Raw genomic sequence first — 14,002 nt, forward strand, 5'->3', positions numbered from 1 at the left:
AGTTCAATGTCAGAGTAATGGCAAAGCTAAAAATGCTGACTTCAAAATTGACCTGCAGATCAGGGGCTGACGGAGGCCTTCTGATGGATCTTCTAATCCTGAGAATGCCATGATACAGCTGCTGTCACAGTAAAAGCAGCTCTAGTGCATTTTTTTATTTGTTCAGCTGTTTCAATTGATTATGCGTGGTCAAGGCATCTCTTCCCACATTACTTAAATATTGAAATCTAATGGGTGCTGCCACTGACAGTAACCTTTGCAATTCCAAAAGACTTTAAAAGGCATGAAACATCTGAGTACTCTGCTCAGTGATGAAGCCTTTTAAACCAGAACTCTTACCTTACCCAACAGTATTAAGGCTTCTGTTACTGACACATAACTCAGCCTAATTCCTGTTTGCATAGTCACATGTTTTTTACAGATACAGACCTGAGTCATGATTCTCAGACAGATTCTGCACCATCCAGATGGAAGTGGGACTTTTTAGTCCACCTTCTATCAAGGACCTCACTAAGATTCCCCAGTATGAATCAGTAAAAAAGAACAATAGAAAATGTGGTTGCTTGGTTCTATAGGTGTGCTGGTGTTGGATGCAAAGTAAAGCAGTGTCTTCTGAATGCAAGTTCTCCAAATTCAAGCACATTTTATGGTCAAAGTTCATTGTTAGCACAAGAATAGAATGTTCCACATAAACTTCTTTCACAATTATTTATTCCTGAAGTCACATGAGTGAAAACAGAATGCATGTTTCTGATTCACTTAACAGAAAACCCCACTTGTTTCAAAGGAGCATTACAATTCTAGAAACCAGAATAAAGAGTTATAACCAAGGAAATATTATAACCAAGGCACAAAGCAACAGAACTTCACACAACAGAGAGCAGGTAGCAGTTATTTTAAATGCTATTTTTAAATGCTCAGTTTTAACACCTGTTATGTAACTGTAAACTGTATGCAATGGCAAACACAGTTTAACTTAAGAAATTAACATTTATCAGGTTAGTATTCACTAGGTAAACAAAAGAACTTACCCCTCTTCCTGTGTGATGCTGCCAAATCCAAATCAACATTTCGTCTTCCACTCTAGATTAAAATATTAATAAAAGCCTCATTTCCTCAGGTGATCATATGTGGTGCATGTCAGTATTTACATTTCATCCCTCACCCATAAAAGTGAGACAGTTAACAGAGCTACAATTATTTCAATTTTTTTTTACCATTAGTGCTTTCTCTTAACAATGATGAATTAATGTATCAAAACACAGCGCTAAACAAATGTTTCAGATGTACTTCCCATCTAAACATTCCATTGACAATCCCTAAATACATCATGCTGGTTTACATACCAGTGAATAACCTTCCTCATCCGATTCCGGCTGAGACAAATCAGATTCACTTCTTGACTTCATCAGTCTGTAGCTTGAGCTTGCATGGATTGAGCGACTTTCTGCTGTAAGACTTTCACTCCTGCTTCAGGTGCACACATGTTCACATGCACACACACAGAGAAAAAAAAAACACTGATATTACACAAAAGTAAGAGTTGATAGACAAATTTAGCAGGCGTCACAGTTTTGTTTGGGAGGAGACTATCACAGAACACCACAAGACTACATTGAATAGGAAAATAATGGTCTGATGGCTTCAATTATGCTTATAAAGGGTATTAGTAAACTTTGTTACTTCTTAACAGCCTTACTGGTCAACTAAACAAATGTCAACCTCGAATAAGTGATTGCTCTAGAGCCTTGTAAGTATTACACAGAGTAAAAAGAAACACTCTTAGCTGAGAGGGCAAGAAACAGAGACAGAGTAAGTGGGTGAAAATCAGCACTGAACTTGTTAAAAACCCACCCATAAAATGTATCCTAAAGTTGATATGCTGGAGACGAAAGCCACTTTGACAATGACAGAGGCAGCCACCCCTGCTTTAGGGACTGGATTTCCAAAAAGAGGCAAAAAGAATAAAAGAGGACTGAATATATAAAATTTTTCTCTCCAACATCTTAATATCTTTCCCATCAATATCTTAATTTAAAATATTGAAACAGGACACCTAAAAACAAAGTCTTACCCATGCCTGTGACAGAAATATTTATAAAAATCAACCACGAACACTTCTGTCATAATAGGCTTTGAATATTTTGTTTTAAATATATAGGTTTGTTTTTTTTAACACCACTATATAGGACATTGGTATGGGTCAAAAAGCCACAAATATGGTAAAAAAAATCCAAACACACACAACTTAAAGAAAAAATAAACAACTTTTCCAAGTGTCTCATGCTGTCTGTACATGTGATGATCTGAACTATTTACCACTAAGCCCTACTTTGAAACTTAAATAGGGTCCACACAGAATAAAACTCTTCAGGTTTAGTTAGCATGGCCAAGGAAAATTTAGAAAAATCACTATTTTCAATGGAAGCATAACACTGCTATCAGCAGAAATTTCCTTCTAAAAAAAATTGCAATAACCATGAGAGGAAAACTGGGGTTGTTTAATCAATTCTCTAGGGAACAGATAAGAGTTAACCATGGTGTAGAATCAGCAAAGCCCACCTGGTCATGAGGCCGATGCCCTCGGGAGCAGCAGAGGGAGGCTGCTGGAGCTGCCCATCCTCCCTACGCTTCTGCAGCTCCTCAATGACAGGGCTCACGCCCAAGATCAGCAAGGCACATCTGTGGATCACAGAGTTGCAGGCAGCAGTGTACACATCCTGCCCTTCTGTCAGATCAGTGCTGATCCTTCGCTCCTGCTGGGACTGAGCAGGTGGATCATCAAGTCTAGTCCCTGTCCCCGTGCTCATCCTATCTCGATCCCGACTGCGAGCTACTTCACGGGCTGATAGGAAACATTGAAAGATTTCTGTAACATGCAACACAAAAAGAAAGTCTTAACTTCTAGACAAAGCTACAGAGAATAAAATATTCATCTACATCTTGGGCCAAAAACTGCCCCACTATAAAGAACAACTAATATTTTTCTAACAGCAAAAGAATACAATAATAGTACAATGCCATAAAGGAAGTCATGCAAACAAGTTAAATGAAGCATTTACACAACATTACTTTGAAAATGAAGGACAATGCACTTTGACAGAACACCAAAACTCTTTCAGTGTCTTACTGCAACCCAATTCCTGTTTGAATAGCATCAAAGAGAAAGAGATTATTTCACGTTTGCCTTTTAGAAGATTTATGTAAAATAATGCTTCTGTATATCTGTATTGCACACACCAGAATATCTCCAATTCGATACTGGAACAGTTTCAGGCTTTTATTAGCTTTGGGCAGTACAATGAAGATCAAAATTCTTAGCCTACTTAATTCTGCTGTAGTCTAAAGGGTCAGCTTCTTCCAAAGAGTATGTGTGAGAGACCTCCTCATCTATGTCAAATGAACTGAAGTTCTCTTGATTTAATAATTTTAATTTTAAAGATTCAGGCACCCTTTGGAAAGGCAAAGGTAAAACTAAATACTTCCTTCACTGAAATGAATAGAACTCCACAAGTCAGTTTCAGCATCCCTTAGGCACACAAGTGAGAGAGTCATCTTCCTACTTATCTGGACATGTAACACTAATGTCTGTCTGGACATTTCTGGATTTACTTTATTGTATCCAGAAGTCCAGTGGAATTTGAGAGCTCTGAGCATTTGCCCAAAATAATTGCAAATCAAGCAGCCAAACATACTGCATGCACTGAGCAGGTGATGTGTAAATCTTCTAGAACCACAAATCAGCTTTCGAATGTGCACTTCAGCTCCACTGCACTGTCCATGGAACAATGCATCCTACAAAACTAAAGGTGTAACATACATTTTGATCAATAAGGTCCCAAAGAGAAATGCAGGAGTCCTAATAGGAAACTGTCAACAAAACAAGAGATGACAGCAGAGACTGGAAAAAAGATGAACATTTTAACAGTATCCAGAGGAACAGTATTTGGAAAAGAAAAAGAAAACTGTGCAGCTATGGAAAATATTTCAAGACAGCCAATTTCAATTTTTAAGCTACATGCATTGTACAGAAATGTTCCAAGGCATTGTAACACAAATGCTCCCTTGGAGAACACTCAGTTCACAACAGAGAAAAAACCAACCTTGCGTGACTGTTGCTTTACTGAAACTGTAAAAATTAAGGATTAACTACCCCATCAAGGTGGAATACAAGCCCAAATCAGTGTAAGAACACTTTGTGAAATTCACCTTTTTCAAGCTATCTTCTGAAGAATTAAACAAAATGTTTATAAAGCCCAGGAGTAAATATGGCAAATAGTGTTAAAAATACCAAACTGACTAAAACTTCCACATTTTTAAGAGCAGAGATATTCAAAGACAGAAATTAACTCCAACACAGTCCACTATTATCAACGGTTTTGTTTCCAAACTTCAGAAGAGCATTCCCTTCAAAGCTTACCACATAAAATAATAACACAAACACAGCCAAAATTCTGTATCTAAATACTGATGAAAACTCAGAGATCTAATGACAAGAACTTTAGAGAAAACAAGATGAAACCAAGTAGTCTCGTAGACAGTGCATATAGAAGTGCTGGTATATGTCAGATGCCCTGAATTGCAGTAAACTCTCTTAGTATTCACATTCCTTTGTATCTAAAAAACTTCCCTGAAACATAAAAAAACTACATCATTGTAATAAAAATAAACCTCTCAAAATGTTTATGCAGACAGGTCTTTCCTAATCTTTTAAATAATTTTCCAGTTTTCCCTCAGAGTGAAAAAGACACTGTCCTTCCAAAGGGCATGGAATTACTGACACACATAACCAGTACTTACTACCAGCTGTCATAACTTCATGTTCTCTTTCCTCCTCTTCATCTTCTTGTTCTGGGTGTCCTTCCTCCCTGTCACGTTCTGCCTGCTCCTCCATTTCTGCTTCTTCATCAATTGTACGAGTAAAAGAATGGTCTTGAGTATCAACATCAGCAGATTCTTGGTTATCTAGAATCTTGATTAAAAATAATACACATATGAAGTGAAATTAATTCTAACCAAAATGAAAGATATATGTACAAGGACAGTGGTATTGAGTAAGAGGTTTCTTCCTCTTATTTCCAAAAAAATACCTTTGATACTGTGTGAAATAAACAACAAAGAAAATAGTTTGCATTCAATATTTCAAGTATTTAAGTTGGAAAATGAAATTCTCCTTTTGTAACCATGACTCAGATTATCTGCAGAAAAACGTCTCCATGTAATTCTTACTTAGACACTACAGTCAAACTTTGACATTTCAGCACCAAAGCCTTTAGAAACCATAAGCCTGGGTATACTGTGCAAAAGCAAACCAGGTGTTTTTTCCCAGTGGGGTTAAATCTGAAGCAACAAATTTACTGCATATATATAGAAGTATTGCACCTCTAAGTTTGAGGACTTCTGGGAGTAACAGAACATACTGCATGCACACCCAATGCTTTCAGAAGTGCTGAGTCTCTTGCAGCTTTGTTAGACCCCTACCCTGAAAGGAAGTGGGCAAAACACACACATCCCCGTAATATTTATGACTAGTAGGAGACATACCTGCATTATTTTAAAGAGCACCATTAGTGCTTTAAAATACAGCTAGAAAGCCTCCTAATCCTGATGTTATATGAGAATTTTGTTCATTAAAAATATCTTGCTTGTAGATTGCAAACCACAATTATATATCCTATCAGAGAAACCTGCTTTAAGGACTACTTTGTATTGCCAAACAGGCCCCAACTCTGTAATTCACAATTTATTATCTGGCTTAATAAAGTTTTTCAGAAGTTGCTAGTTTCAGGCCCAGTGCTCTCGTATCAGACACTCACATAGGGCTGACAAGTTGCCCTAAAGCAATGCTAGGGCTAAGATAATATGATCATGGAGGAAGGAAGGGGTAGACAAGGAAGGGGAAGAGAGAGGTTCACAGATCAGAGGCCCAGATAATGCAGCTGGATTCAGGAATGGCAACCAGACAAAGCTGTGGCCTGCTCAACACAGCTGAGCCACCTCCAGCTAAGCTGCAGGGTTTCTATGGCCCAGAATTCTAGAGATGGGAAGAGGGAAAACCAGCCTTGAGGCTGGGCTTGGGCTGAATGATGCCAACCAATCATTTGTTTTAATTGATTTAATATCACATACTCCAGACTAATGGATTCCAAATTATCCCCTGCCCATTTTCATTTGGAAACTCATGAAGGTTTTCCAAAAGGATAGAAAAAAAAAACAACTTGGCAATTATGTAATATTTTCTTAATAGCCAGTAAAGCCAGAAGAACTGCAAAGAGATTGCAGCCTTACCCATCTGTCTTTGGAGGATGACCTGGTCTGAATAAGCTCCATGTTCTTGCAGGCAAGCAAGCGACTCCGAACCTTATACACACAGCGGTAAACTTCTGCCAAGGCCTTGCCAGGCTGGTACCTACAGAAAATCACACCCAAGCCAGAAAAAAAATCACACCAACTTCCTTTCAAAAAGTCAAGCTGAATTTTTAAAAGCAGCTTTAAGTTACTTGCCTGCTCTCACCACAAGCTTGACTAAGTAAACTTGTATGTTTCAGAAGAGCTGCAAGGACAAATCTGGACACAGTGTCTAAGAGTGATTCATTACTTAAAGTTGCAGTATCCCAATCTGAAAGTAGAAATGATTCATCAAAATTGGCTCCAGTTCCCAAAAACCAAAAATTTTTTCAATATTGTATTCAATATCTCGAGCCATTTAAGTCCCTTTTTTTTTTTTTGAGCTGACTTTAATTTAAATTTAATTTTAAAAAAAACTTTTCCCCACTTTAAAAAACCCACATTTTTTATATTATTATGTATTTATATTTATATATTTATATTTTATATATTTATATATGTACATATATATGTATATATATGTATATATAAATTATATATTATTATATATATTATATATTATTAATTTATATTATTTAATATTTCATATTGCACCACTATGAAAAAACTGAACTGCCAAGCAAACCTTCACAAAGCACCATAATTTCCCTTTGGGAAACAAAAAATTACTGTCCTCCTTTGTTACAAATATGTTTACAATGTATTTTTCTGTTAAATGTTAGCTATAAATTCTTGTGAACTGCTGTAGAAGTGACAAAAAGTACCTGGCCATAGGTAAGTCCAGTCTAACACACCAGCTCCTCAGCAAGTTCCATGACTTTGCCTGTGATGCTACGCTAACATGACCATACAACTTTAAGTCAGCTGAACAGAGCAGACCCATATCAACTTCTAAGGAACCCAGTTCCACAGCCTAGATTATACAGATCAGCCCACTCAACTCAGATTGTACAAACATAACACTGTTTTAACTGGAATTCCCATTTCTGTGGAATCCTGTAACAGAATTCCTGTGTTGTTCTCAACAGGCACACAATACCATTTTGCTCTTTTCTTCATCTGGCTCAGCTTGGCCAGAGCTACAGAAAATGATCTCTGGATACAGCAGTTACAGTACAAATACAATGCTCATCTCATTAAAAGGAACCTGGAAAGCTTGAGCAGGAAACCCAGATTTTAGGCAATAAGCATGAAAAACTATTACTACTGTAAGACCAGCCTCCCAGAGACTTGAAAAACAAAAGATGACTTACCCCTTCATTCCATTCCTAACATATTTTGCAAGTTACTTTGCCTTCCCCTATCTCCTCCCCTTTAATTTTTCTTTTTAATTGTAAGTTTCACCCTGCTCCACTCAGAAAATAGAAAAAACAACAATTGAATAAAAAAACAAGGGTTTCTTCTTACCAGTTCAGAGGGAAAAACAACACAAAGCTACATGTTTGCCAAGCACTGAAATCAGTGTCAAAAGTAAGTAACACAAAAAGCAAAAGAAAGATCATAGAACATAATAATAAATTAAGTTTATCATGTTGTAGAATTAAAAATCATTGCCAAAGAAAATACAGGATTATGCTAGGAGCATAGCTGGAGCATTTAACTTGCTTTCAACATACACAGGTATTTTCAGCACTTTACCTTTACTGACAGCATAGTCCTGCATACTGATCCAGAGGCTCCTTGCTGGCTCTTTTGTACAGCCCAAGGCCAAATCAACATAGACTGTGATCTCTGGTCTCAGCTTGTAATCAAAGGGCTTCTGCTCCTCATTTCCAGACAGGGCCACTTCTAACAAGGAACTCATGCATTTGTCTAAGAGAAGGGAAATACCAAAGAAATTACACTGCAAATTTTGAGGATTTGCATCTATCTAAATGCATTTAAACCACCTTTCACCTTCCTCTTAGTTTAAAAAAAAAAAAAAAATCAAGACATGTCATTGCCCTTCCAGAAATTCACCTTACACAGTGAAGTGACTTAAAATACAATCTACATAAAATCTATGTAGATTTAGAAGCATTATCCAACTCTTCTTCAAGAATATAAATCTGTATCATTAACTCTACCTGAACTGCACAGCTATACACTTTCAACTACTGCCTGGACCCATTTCAAAACACGCTGTCTTGCAAGGCTTGAAGTAGCCTACTCAGAACCAGAGGGAGGAGGAGATGTGAACTAAGAGGAACAGGGCACAAAGAAGCAAGTCCCCCATTCAGATAGGAAGGGATAACTGGAACACCACTGCTGAGCTGTTGATAATTCTGGTAGATCAAAAAGAATGACATTTGCTACTGTGTTGTTTCTAATTAATAAAACATTCATTTTGCAGGTAGAATAAAATAGAAGAGCTTTCCCAATAATTAATATAAAAAATTTAGTTCCTGAAGCATCTGTTAAATGCTGCGTATCTAAGAGCAAAAACATTTCCAAATAACTGTGTGAAGTCTGTGGTCTTTCATCAAGAAATTGTGGGGGCTTTTTCTCCTATATGGATTTCCAAGACTATAAACTACATCATAACCTTAAATATAATTTTGAAATTTTTTGTATTACTACACAAATAGACAACACTGAAAGACAAACCTTAAGTACAGAGACTTATTCAAACATCATCAGCAATTTCCCACCTGAACACATATTTACACAGGCCATTAGACACTGGCACTGAACAGCTCACCTAAATGAGGGATATCCATCTCCACTCCATCGCTGAACAGTGGGGTTTTGAGCCAGTAGGCCGTGTCCTGCTCCTCGGGGGACACTGGAGGGCCCTGCAGCATCCCCCCGAGGCAGCGCCCGATGAGCAGGGCCACCGTCCTCTCCAGGTCCACTAGCCACACCCACGACTGGGCAGGCTGTGGCAGAGGCACGCCTGCAGGGTCGATCAACTCAGGGCCACCTGCGAGAATTCACTGCCAGGTTAGTCACCCATGCACAGGTGTCACAAACAATTCCAAAATTCCAAAGCTAATGGCAGATCTTGTTAATACTTCCCAGTTAATCACGGATTTGCCCCTCAATCAGCAACTTTTCAACTGAAGAAACAGCAGCTAGGACAAACAAATCGCTGAACATTGGAACTACAGCACAGCAGAAACCACCACCATTCATGGTGCAGCTGTTCATGAAGTAAAGGCTCTTTTAAGCTCTGCCCGAGAACCTGCTTTGTCTAATACACACATCTCTGTGTTCTGATAAACATGTACAGATTAAGGATACAACTGGAAACAGCACTCAGAGCAGAAAAAAATATTTCACAGCAAGGGATATTAATACATTAAGGAAATTGAAAAGGAGATGTAGCAAGACACATAGTTTAAAAAAACAGCCATCTTAAAAGGGAAAGCTAAATTCTACTACAGAATGTGCCATTGTTTAATTTTCAGATTAAAAGTACGTTTGTTATTATACCTACCGTGAAGAGGCCACTGTAATTCCTGATCTTCCAAAAGGGCTGCAGCAGGCAAGAGTCTGTTGAGACAATCTAAAGGTGGCAGCAGATCCAGCAGGTAACTCAGCAGAGGCCGGGCTACTGACACTGGCAGCAGCAACAGTGAGTTCACAATTTGAGAGAGCATACTGCCAGCAGCTGATACATAAATCACATCTGCAGAGAAAAAACCAAACCTGAATTAGTTACAGTTATGGAATTATGTAAGCACAATTTAAGAAGTCAAAGAATTGCACCTCAGCTATCTCAGAATGTCTTAAACAATAAAGGTTGAATTGATGGGTTTGTTTAATAACTATTAATCTCTTATTTTAGTTAAACACTTTTCAGTTATCACAATAACTGAACTTTTAAAAAGAGAAATCTAGAACTAATGAAACTGAAATACTAACACACATTCAGTATTCTGTTCACATTCTGAAGTGAAGGTGAAGAGAATGGACAATTCACATTCTCCAGCCTGTGCTTCTCCTGCACACAAAATGTCCTACCATAAACATGGACCAGATCCATTCCTGGGTAGACACCTCATCTCCACCTTTGGGGGAGACTTGGGATGCCTAATTTACGCAGATATAGGAAATATAGGAATAAGCTATTTTAAAATTCAAACCTAAGCCTAAAAAAGTTCCCAAAGGTTACAAAGCCATCATGACTGATTTTTCCATGGACAGTTACCTCTCAGTTTTTCTCCAACACTACCATTCCAAGAGCTTTCCTTAAGCAGCGTTGCAGAACGGGAATAGATATCTGTAGCATGAGGCAATAAAAGCTGAAGGTGTTTGTGAAGCAGCGCCACGCTGCTGGAATTCTAGAAGTAAACAAATAGGAATAGTACTGTAAATACATAAAAAGGGTTCACTATTTAAATCACTTCAGCTTTCAAATACTCAGATTTTCAAAAGGAACCTTACAGCATTCTAGTGTTTATGAATACTGAATTATTATTTTGTCTCCTAAATGGTAAAAATAAGGACACACACCTCAGTAACACTGTTGATGTGGCAATAAGCCAGCAATTGTTTCTGCAGGGAACATAAAAGCTCATGCAGATGAGCAGGTTGGCTGTTTTCTGATGATGATGTACCTAGTAAAAATTTATCACTGTTTTTTTCCAGTTCTCCAAAAGCTTGGTCCTATTAAGACAAAAGGGGATAAAGATATCAATTAACTCTGCTTCAAGCGCTATAACACTTTAGTATCACCTAAAAAGAAGCATTTTTATCTTTACTATATGCACCTGTAATTACTGAAGAAATTGGATAATGTCAAGTGGGTAATGGGATAACCAAACTTGAAATTCTGATTGTTTATAATGTCACAGCAGCTATTGTGGTAGTCATCAGGCAAACACTTCTTAAAATGTTTCTTTTGCATGCAGCAATGTTTTTATTCCTCACCAAGGATAACTAGATGAAAAACCTCACTTCCTAACCTAGCCCCTAAAGCACAATGTGTTAAAATAAGGAATAATTCTTAGGATCTCTTGTGGGCTGATGCACAAGATATCTCACATTAGAATCCTTTTACACTGTCTAGGTTGGCAACAGGAGAACACAGATGGCTGCTTGACTTCCTTTGGAATCCACTGGAAAAAGTGAGTTAGTTTCAAGCAGCCAATTCAAAGCAGACAGTTTCACCTTGCTGACTGAAGGAGGTCTAGATAGAAGAACAAAACACTGCCACCCTGCACTGAGGAGCTCCACACTACAGCAGGGAAGTCCAAACCTCTTATATCGTCTCACTGTTGAATTCAACTGGCTGGTTGAATAAAAAGCTGAGTCAGGGATTTGCTCTCATGCTCCCCAACACTTTCTAAGAACAACAATCTGGCTGACACACTGTGTTAATAAAACCTGTACTTGCTGTTCTATTACAAGGCAGTTACTATCCTAGTGAAGTTAATTAAACAGATTCATTCTCCTGGTGTCTGCTTATTGCTCCCTGGTGGCTGAGATTATACAGACACCGCTTACAACCAATTTACTTCTTATGTTACGTTTTCTCTTCTAAAAAAGTCTGAATGCAAAGCAAGAGCAATAAAAACAGTCTGATATGAAACCAGCTGCATTTACATAAGTTACATTAAACAATAAATACCACTATGGAAATACTAGAACCATACTGTTAGAGATTATTTAACTGACTTCAGTCCACTTAAATACATGTGGCACTGCTACTTTAGATAAACAAAATGAGCATCATTTCCTTAAGATGGGGGATAATAGTAACCCTTCGAAGTATCAAAAATTAATTATAATTTTAAAAAATTAATATGAAGACAGTACATACTGTATAAAATCCCAAGTTTCTTAGAAGAGTCTTCATTAAGATTTCAGCTAGATGAGTATCTGGATGACTGCTCTGGACAGCATATGCTTGATCAGAGAGGTTTCCATAGCTGATACACAACGAGGAAGTTTCTGTGGTATCGGATGGGGAGCTATAGCCAAGCAGGGAAGCTACGTGGGTGTGATCCTGCAGGCTTGTCAGAATGATGTCCAACTGCATTCTCTAAAGAACATTTAGACACAAAAATCACTCTTTGTTAATAAAGATAAAATAATGAACTAAGAATAAGAAAATGTTAGGCATAGTTAGCCAATAAAAATATTCTAATGGGACACAGAAACAAGCTGGAGGGCTTTACCAAAATATTCCAGGTTTTCCTTAAGATTTGTACTATTAGAGAGTGGATAAATATACTGAATTAGATTCACCATACCCAGTAAAAATCTGAGATTAACAGAGACAGAAACTAGATTGTCCACATGGTGGGCAATAAGGGCAAGACACTGAACCAAACACTTTCTCCAGTATGTCCTGGTTATCTGATTATTTGGGAAGAGAGGTAGGAGACACACAATTTCTCTACACTGTACATCAGAAAAAGGGTACAAAGAAGAACCTTGCAGTCATCTTTGCAAAGTAGGGTGAAGTCCATGTAAGGAAAGCATTATGCAAGTATTCATCCCAAAAACAGTTAATTTTCTCTTACCGCGGCTTGTTCAATCAATCTAGTATTCAAACTTACCTAATCTCTAAACTTGTCTGGATACAGTACCACAGCAATTGCTAAGCTCTCTGTAGATGACCTCCACTTGAGAAAACAAGCAGTGGTCCCTGCCTCACTCCCCTCTGGTTTAGCCAGGCTGCCCTACAGATTTTGTTACGCTGGGGATTGCACTGCATCTCCCCAGAAATGTGCCTGCACTCTGCAAATGGGGCTCACCTCATAGCTCAAAACGTTCTCACAGAAAAACCCAAAGCAAACCACAACTGCTCTCAGGCATGTTTTTACTTGACCTTACCTGTCCTTTTGATAAGCTTTCCCATCTATCAGGACCTTGGGGCAGAAGAGAATGTAGCAATTCCATTCTCTCTCGCAATGGAGGAAGTAGCATAGTTGCTCCAACTGACAGTGTCTCAATTACAACCTAAAGTTAGGGCAGACAAAAATACTTCTTCAGTGGAGAAAGAAAATAATCAACCCACCTGTATCCTCAAAAAATACCATACATCACATATGATATATCCCAAGTATCTGCTTAATTTCATTTAATATTAGAATTCTACCACACAATATCACAGTAATCTTTTATGCTGTGACACAAACATGTGCAGTACATTGAAGGAGTGAAACAAGACCCACAAATGTTGCTATTTCCTGTAAGAGTGCATCTTAGAAGAATTACTCAACCAAGTAAGTTACTCAATCCACAACAATAACATTTGAGGCTCACTATTACAGGGAAGAACAATTTGAAAATTACAAAATTAAGCATCTTTCTAAAATTCTTATGCAAATATTCTCCTCTGCTTTCAGATCATAAAACAGCGATTGTGACTACATTCTTTAACGAGTAAAACAGGCAAGTCAAAATAATTCAAAAAGTCTGATAAATATCCAACTACACACACACACAAAAAAAAAAAGAGAACACAGTAGTACAATTTTCACATGTAAACAACAAGGCATTACTTACTTCTTGAATTTCATCCGGTACAGAAGAGTCCATCAGTCTGAACAAGAGATTTCGAAGAGGACCAGCCTGCCGACCGAGAATGCTGGTGGCTACACCTCCAGCCAGTGCAAGTGCAAGGTGATTAGAAAGCAGCTTCAAACACAATTTAAGAAAATTGTGATGTTCCCTATAAAAGGAATATACACCTGTTAACCTCTCCTATTATTAGCATTGC

General features: G+C 37.8%; 1 protein-coding gene across 12 annotated transcripts in view; it reads right to left on the bottom strand.

Annotated features, from left to right (window-relative positions):
• Nucleotides 1-14,002, bottom strand: part of HERC1 (HECT and RLD domain containing E3 ubiquitin protein ligase family member 1) — a 97,537-nt gene that overhangs the window by 46,723 nt on the left and 36,812 nt on the right. For 8 of the 12 annotated variants that reach the window (XM_014251108.2, XM_088063237.1, XM_088063235.1 and 5 more), the window contains exons 12-25: nucleotides 13,789-13,954; nucleotides 13,114-13,239; nucleotides 12,095-12,316; nucleotides 10,786-10,938; nucleotides 10,481-10,613; nucleotides 9,767-9,958; nucleotides 9,029-9,250; nucleotides 7,987-8,160; nucleotides 6,505-6,619; nucleotides 6,289-6,409; nucleotides 4,801-4,972; nucleotides 2,563-2,869; nucleotides 1,347-1,470; nucleotides 1,032-1,083 (exon numbers count right to left, since the gene is read on the bottom strand). In XM_014251108.2, the coding sequence (XP_014106583.1) occupies nucleotides 1,032-1,083; nucleotides 1,347-1,470; nucleotides 2,563-2,869; nucleotides 4,801-4,972; nucleotides 6,289-6,409; nucleotides 6,505-6,619; nucleotides 7,987-8,160; nucleotides 9,029-9,250; nucleotides 9,767-9,958; nucleotides 10,481-10,613; nucleotides 10,786-10,938; nucleotides 12,095-12,316; nucleotides 13,114-13,239; nucleotides 13,789-13,954 (2,279 nt within the window). The remainder of the gene's footprint in view (nucleotides 1-1,031; nucleotides 1,084-1,346; nucleotides 1,471-2,562; nucleotides 2,870-4,800; nucleotides 4,973-6,288; nucleotides 6,410-6,504; nucleotides 6,620-7,986; nucleotides 8,161-9,028; nucleotides 9,251-9,766; nucleotides 9,959-10,480; nucleotides 10,614-10,785; nucleotides 10,939-12,094; nucleotides 12,317-13,113; nucleotides 13,240-13,788; nucleotides 13,955-14,002) is intronic. The other 4 variants (XM_088063236.1, XM_088063240.1, XM_088063233.1 and 1 more) reach the window with 2 other exon arrangements.

This window comes from Pseudopodoces humilis, chromosome 16 (genome assembly GCF_049639895.1).
Source record: "Pseudopodoces humilis isolate 2021_Gansu_Grassland_sample_001 chromosome 16, ASM4963989v1, whole genome shotgun sequence".
Lineage (NCBI taxonomy): Eukaryota > Metazoa > Chordata > Aves > Passeriformes > Paridae > Pseudopodoces > Pseudopodoces humilis.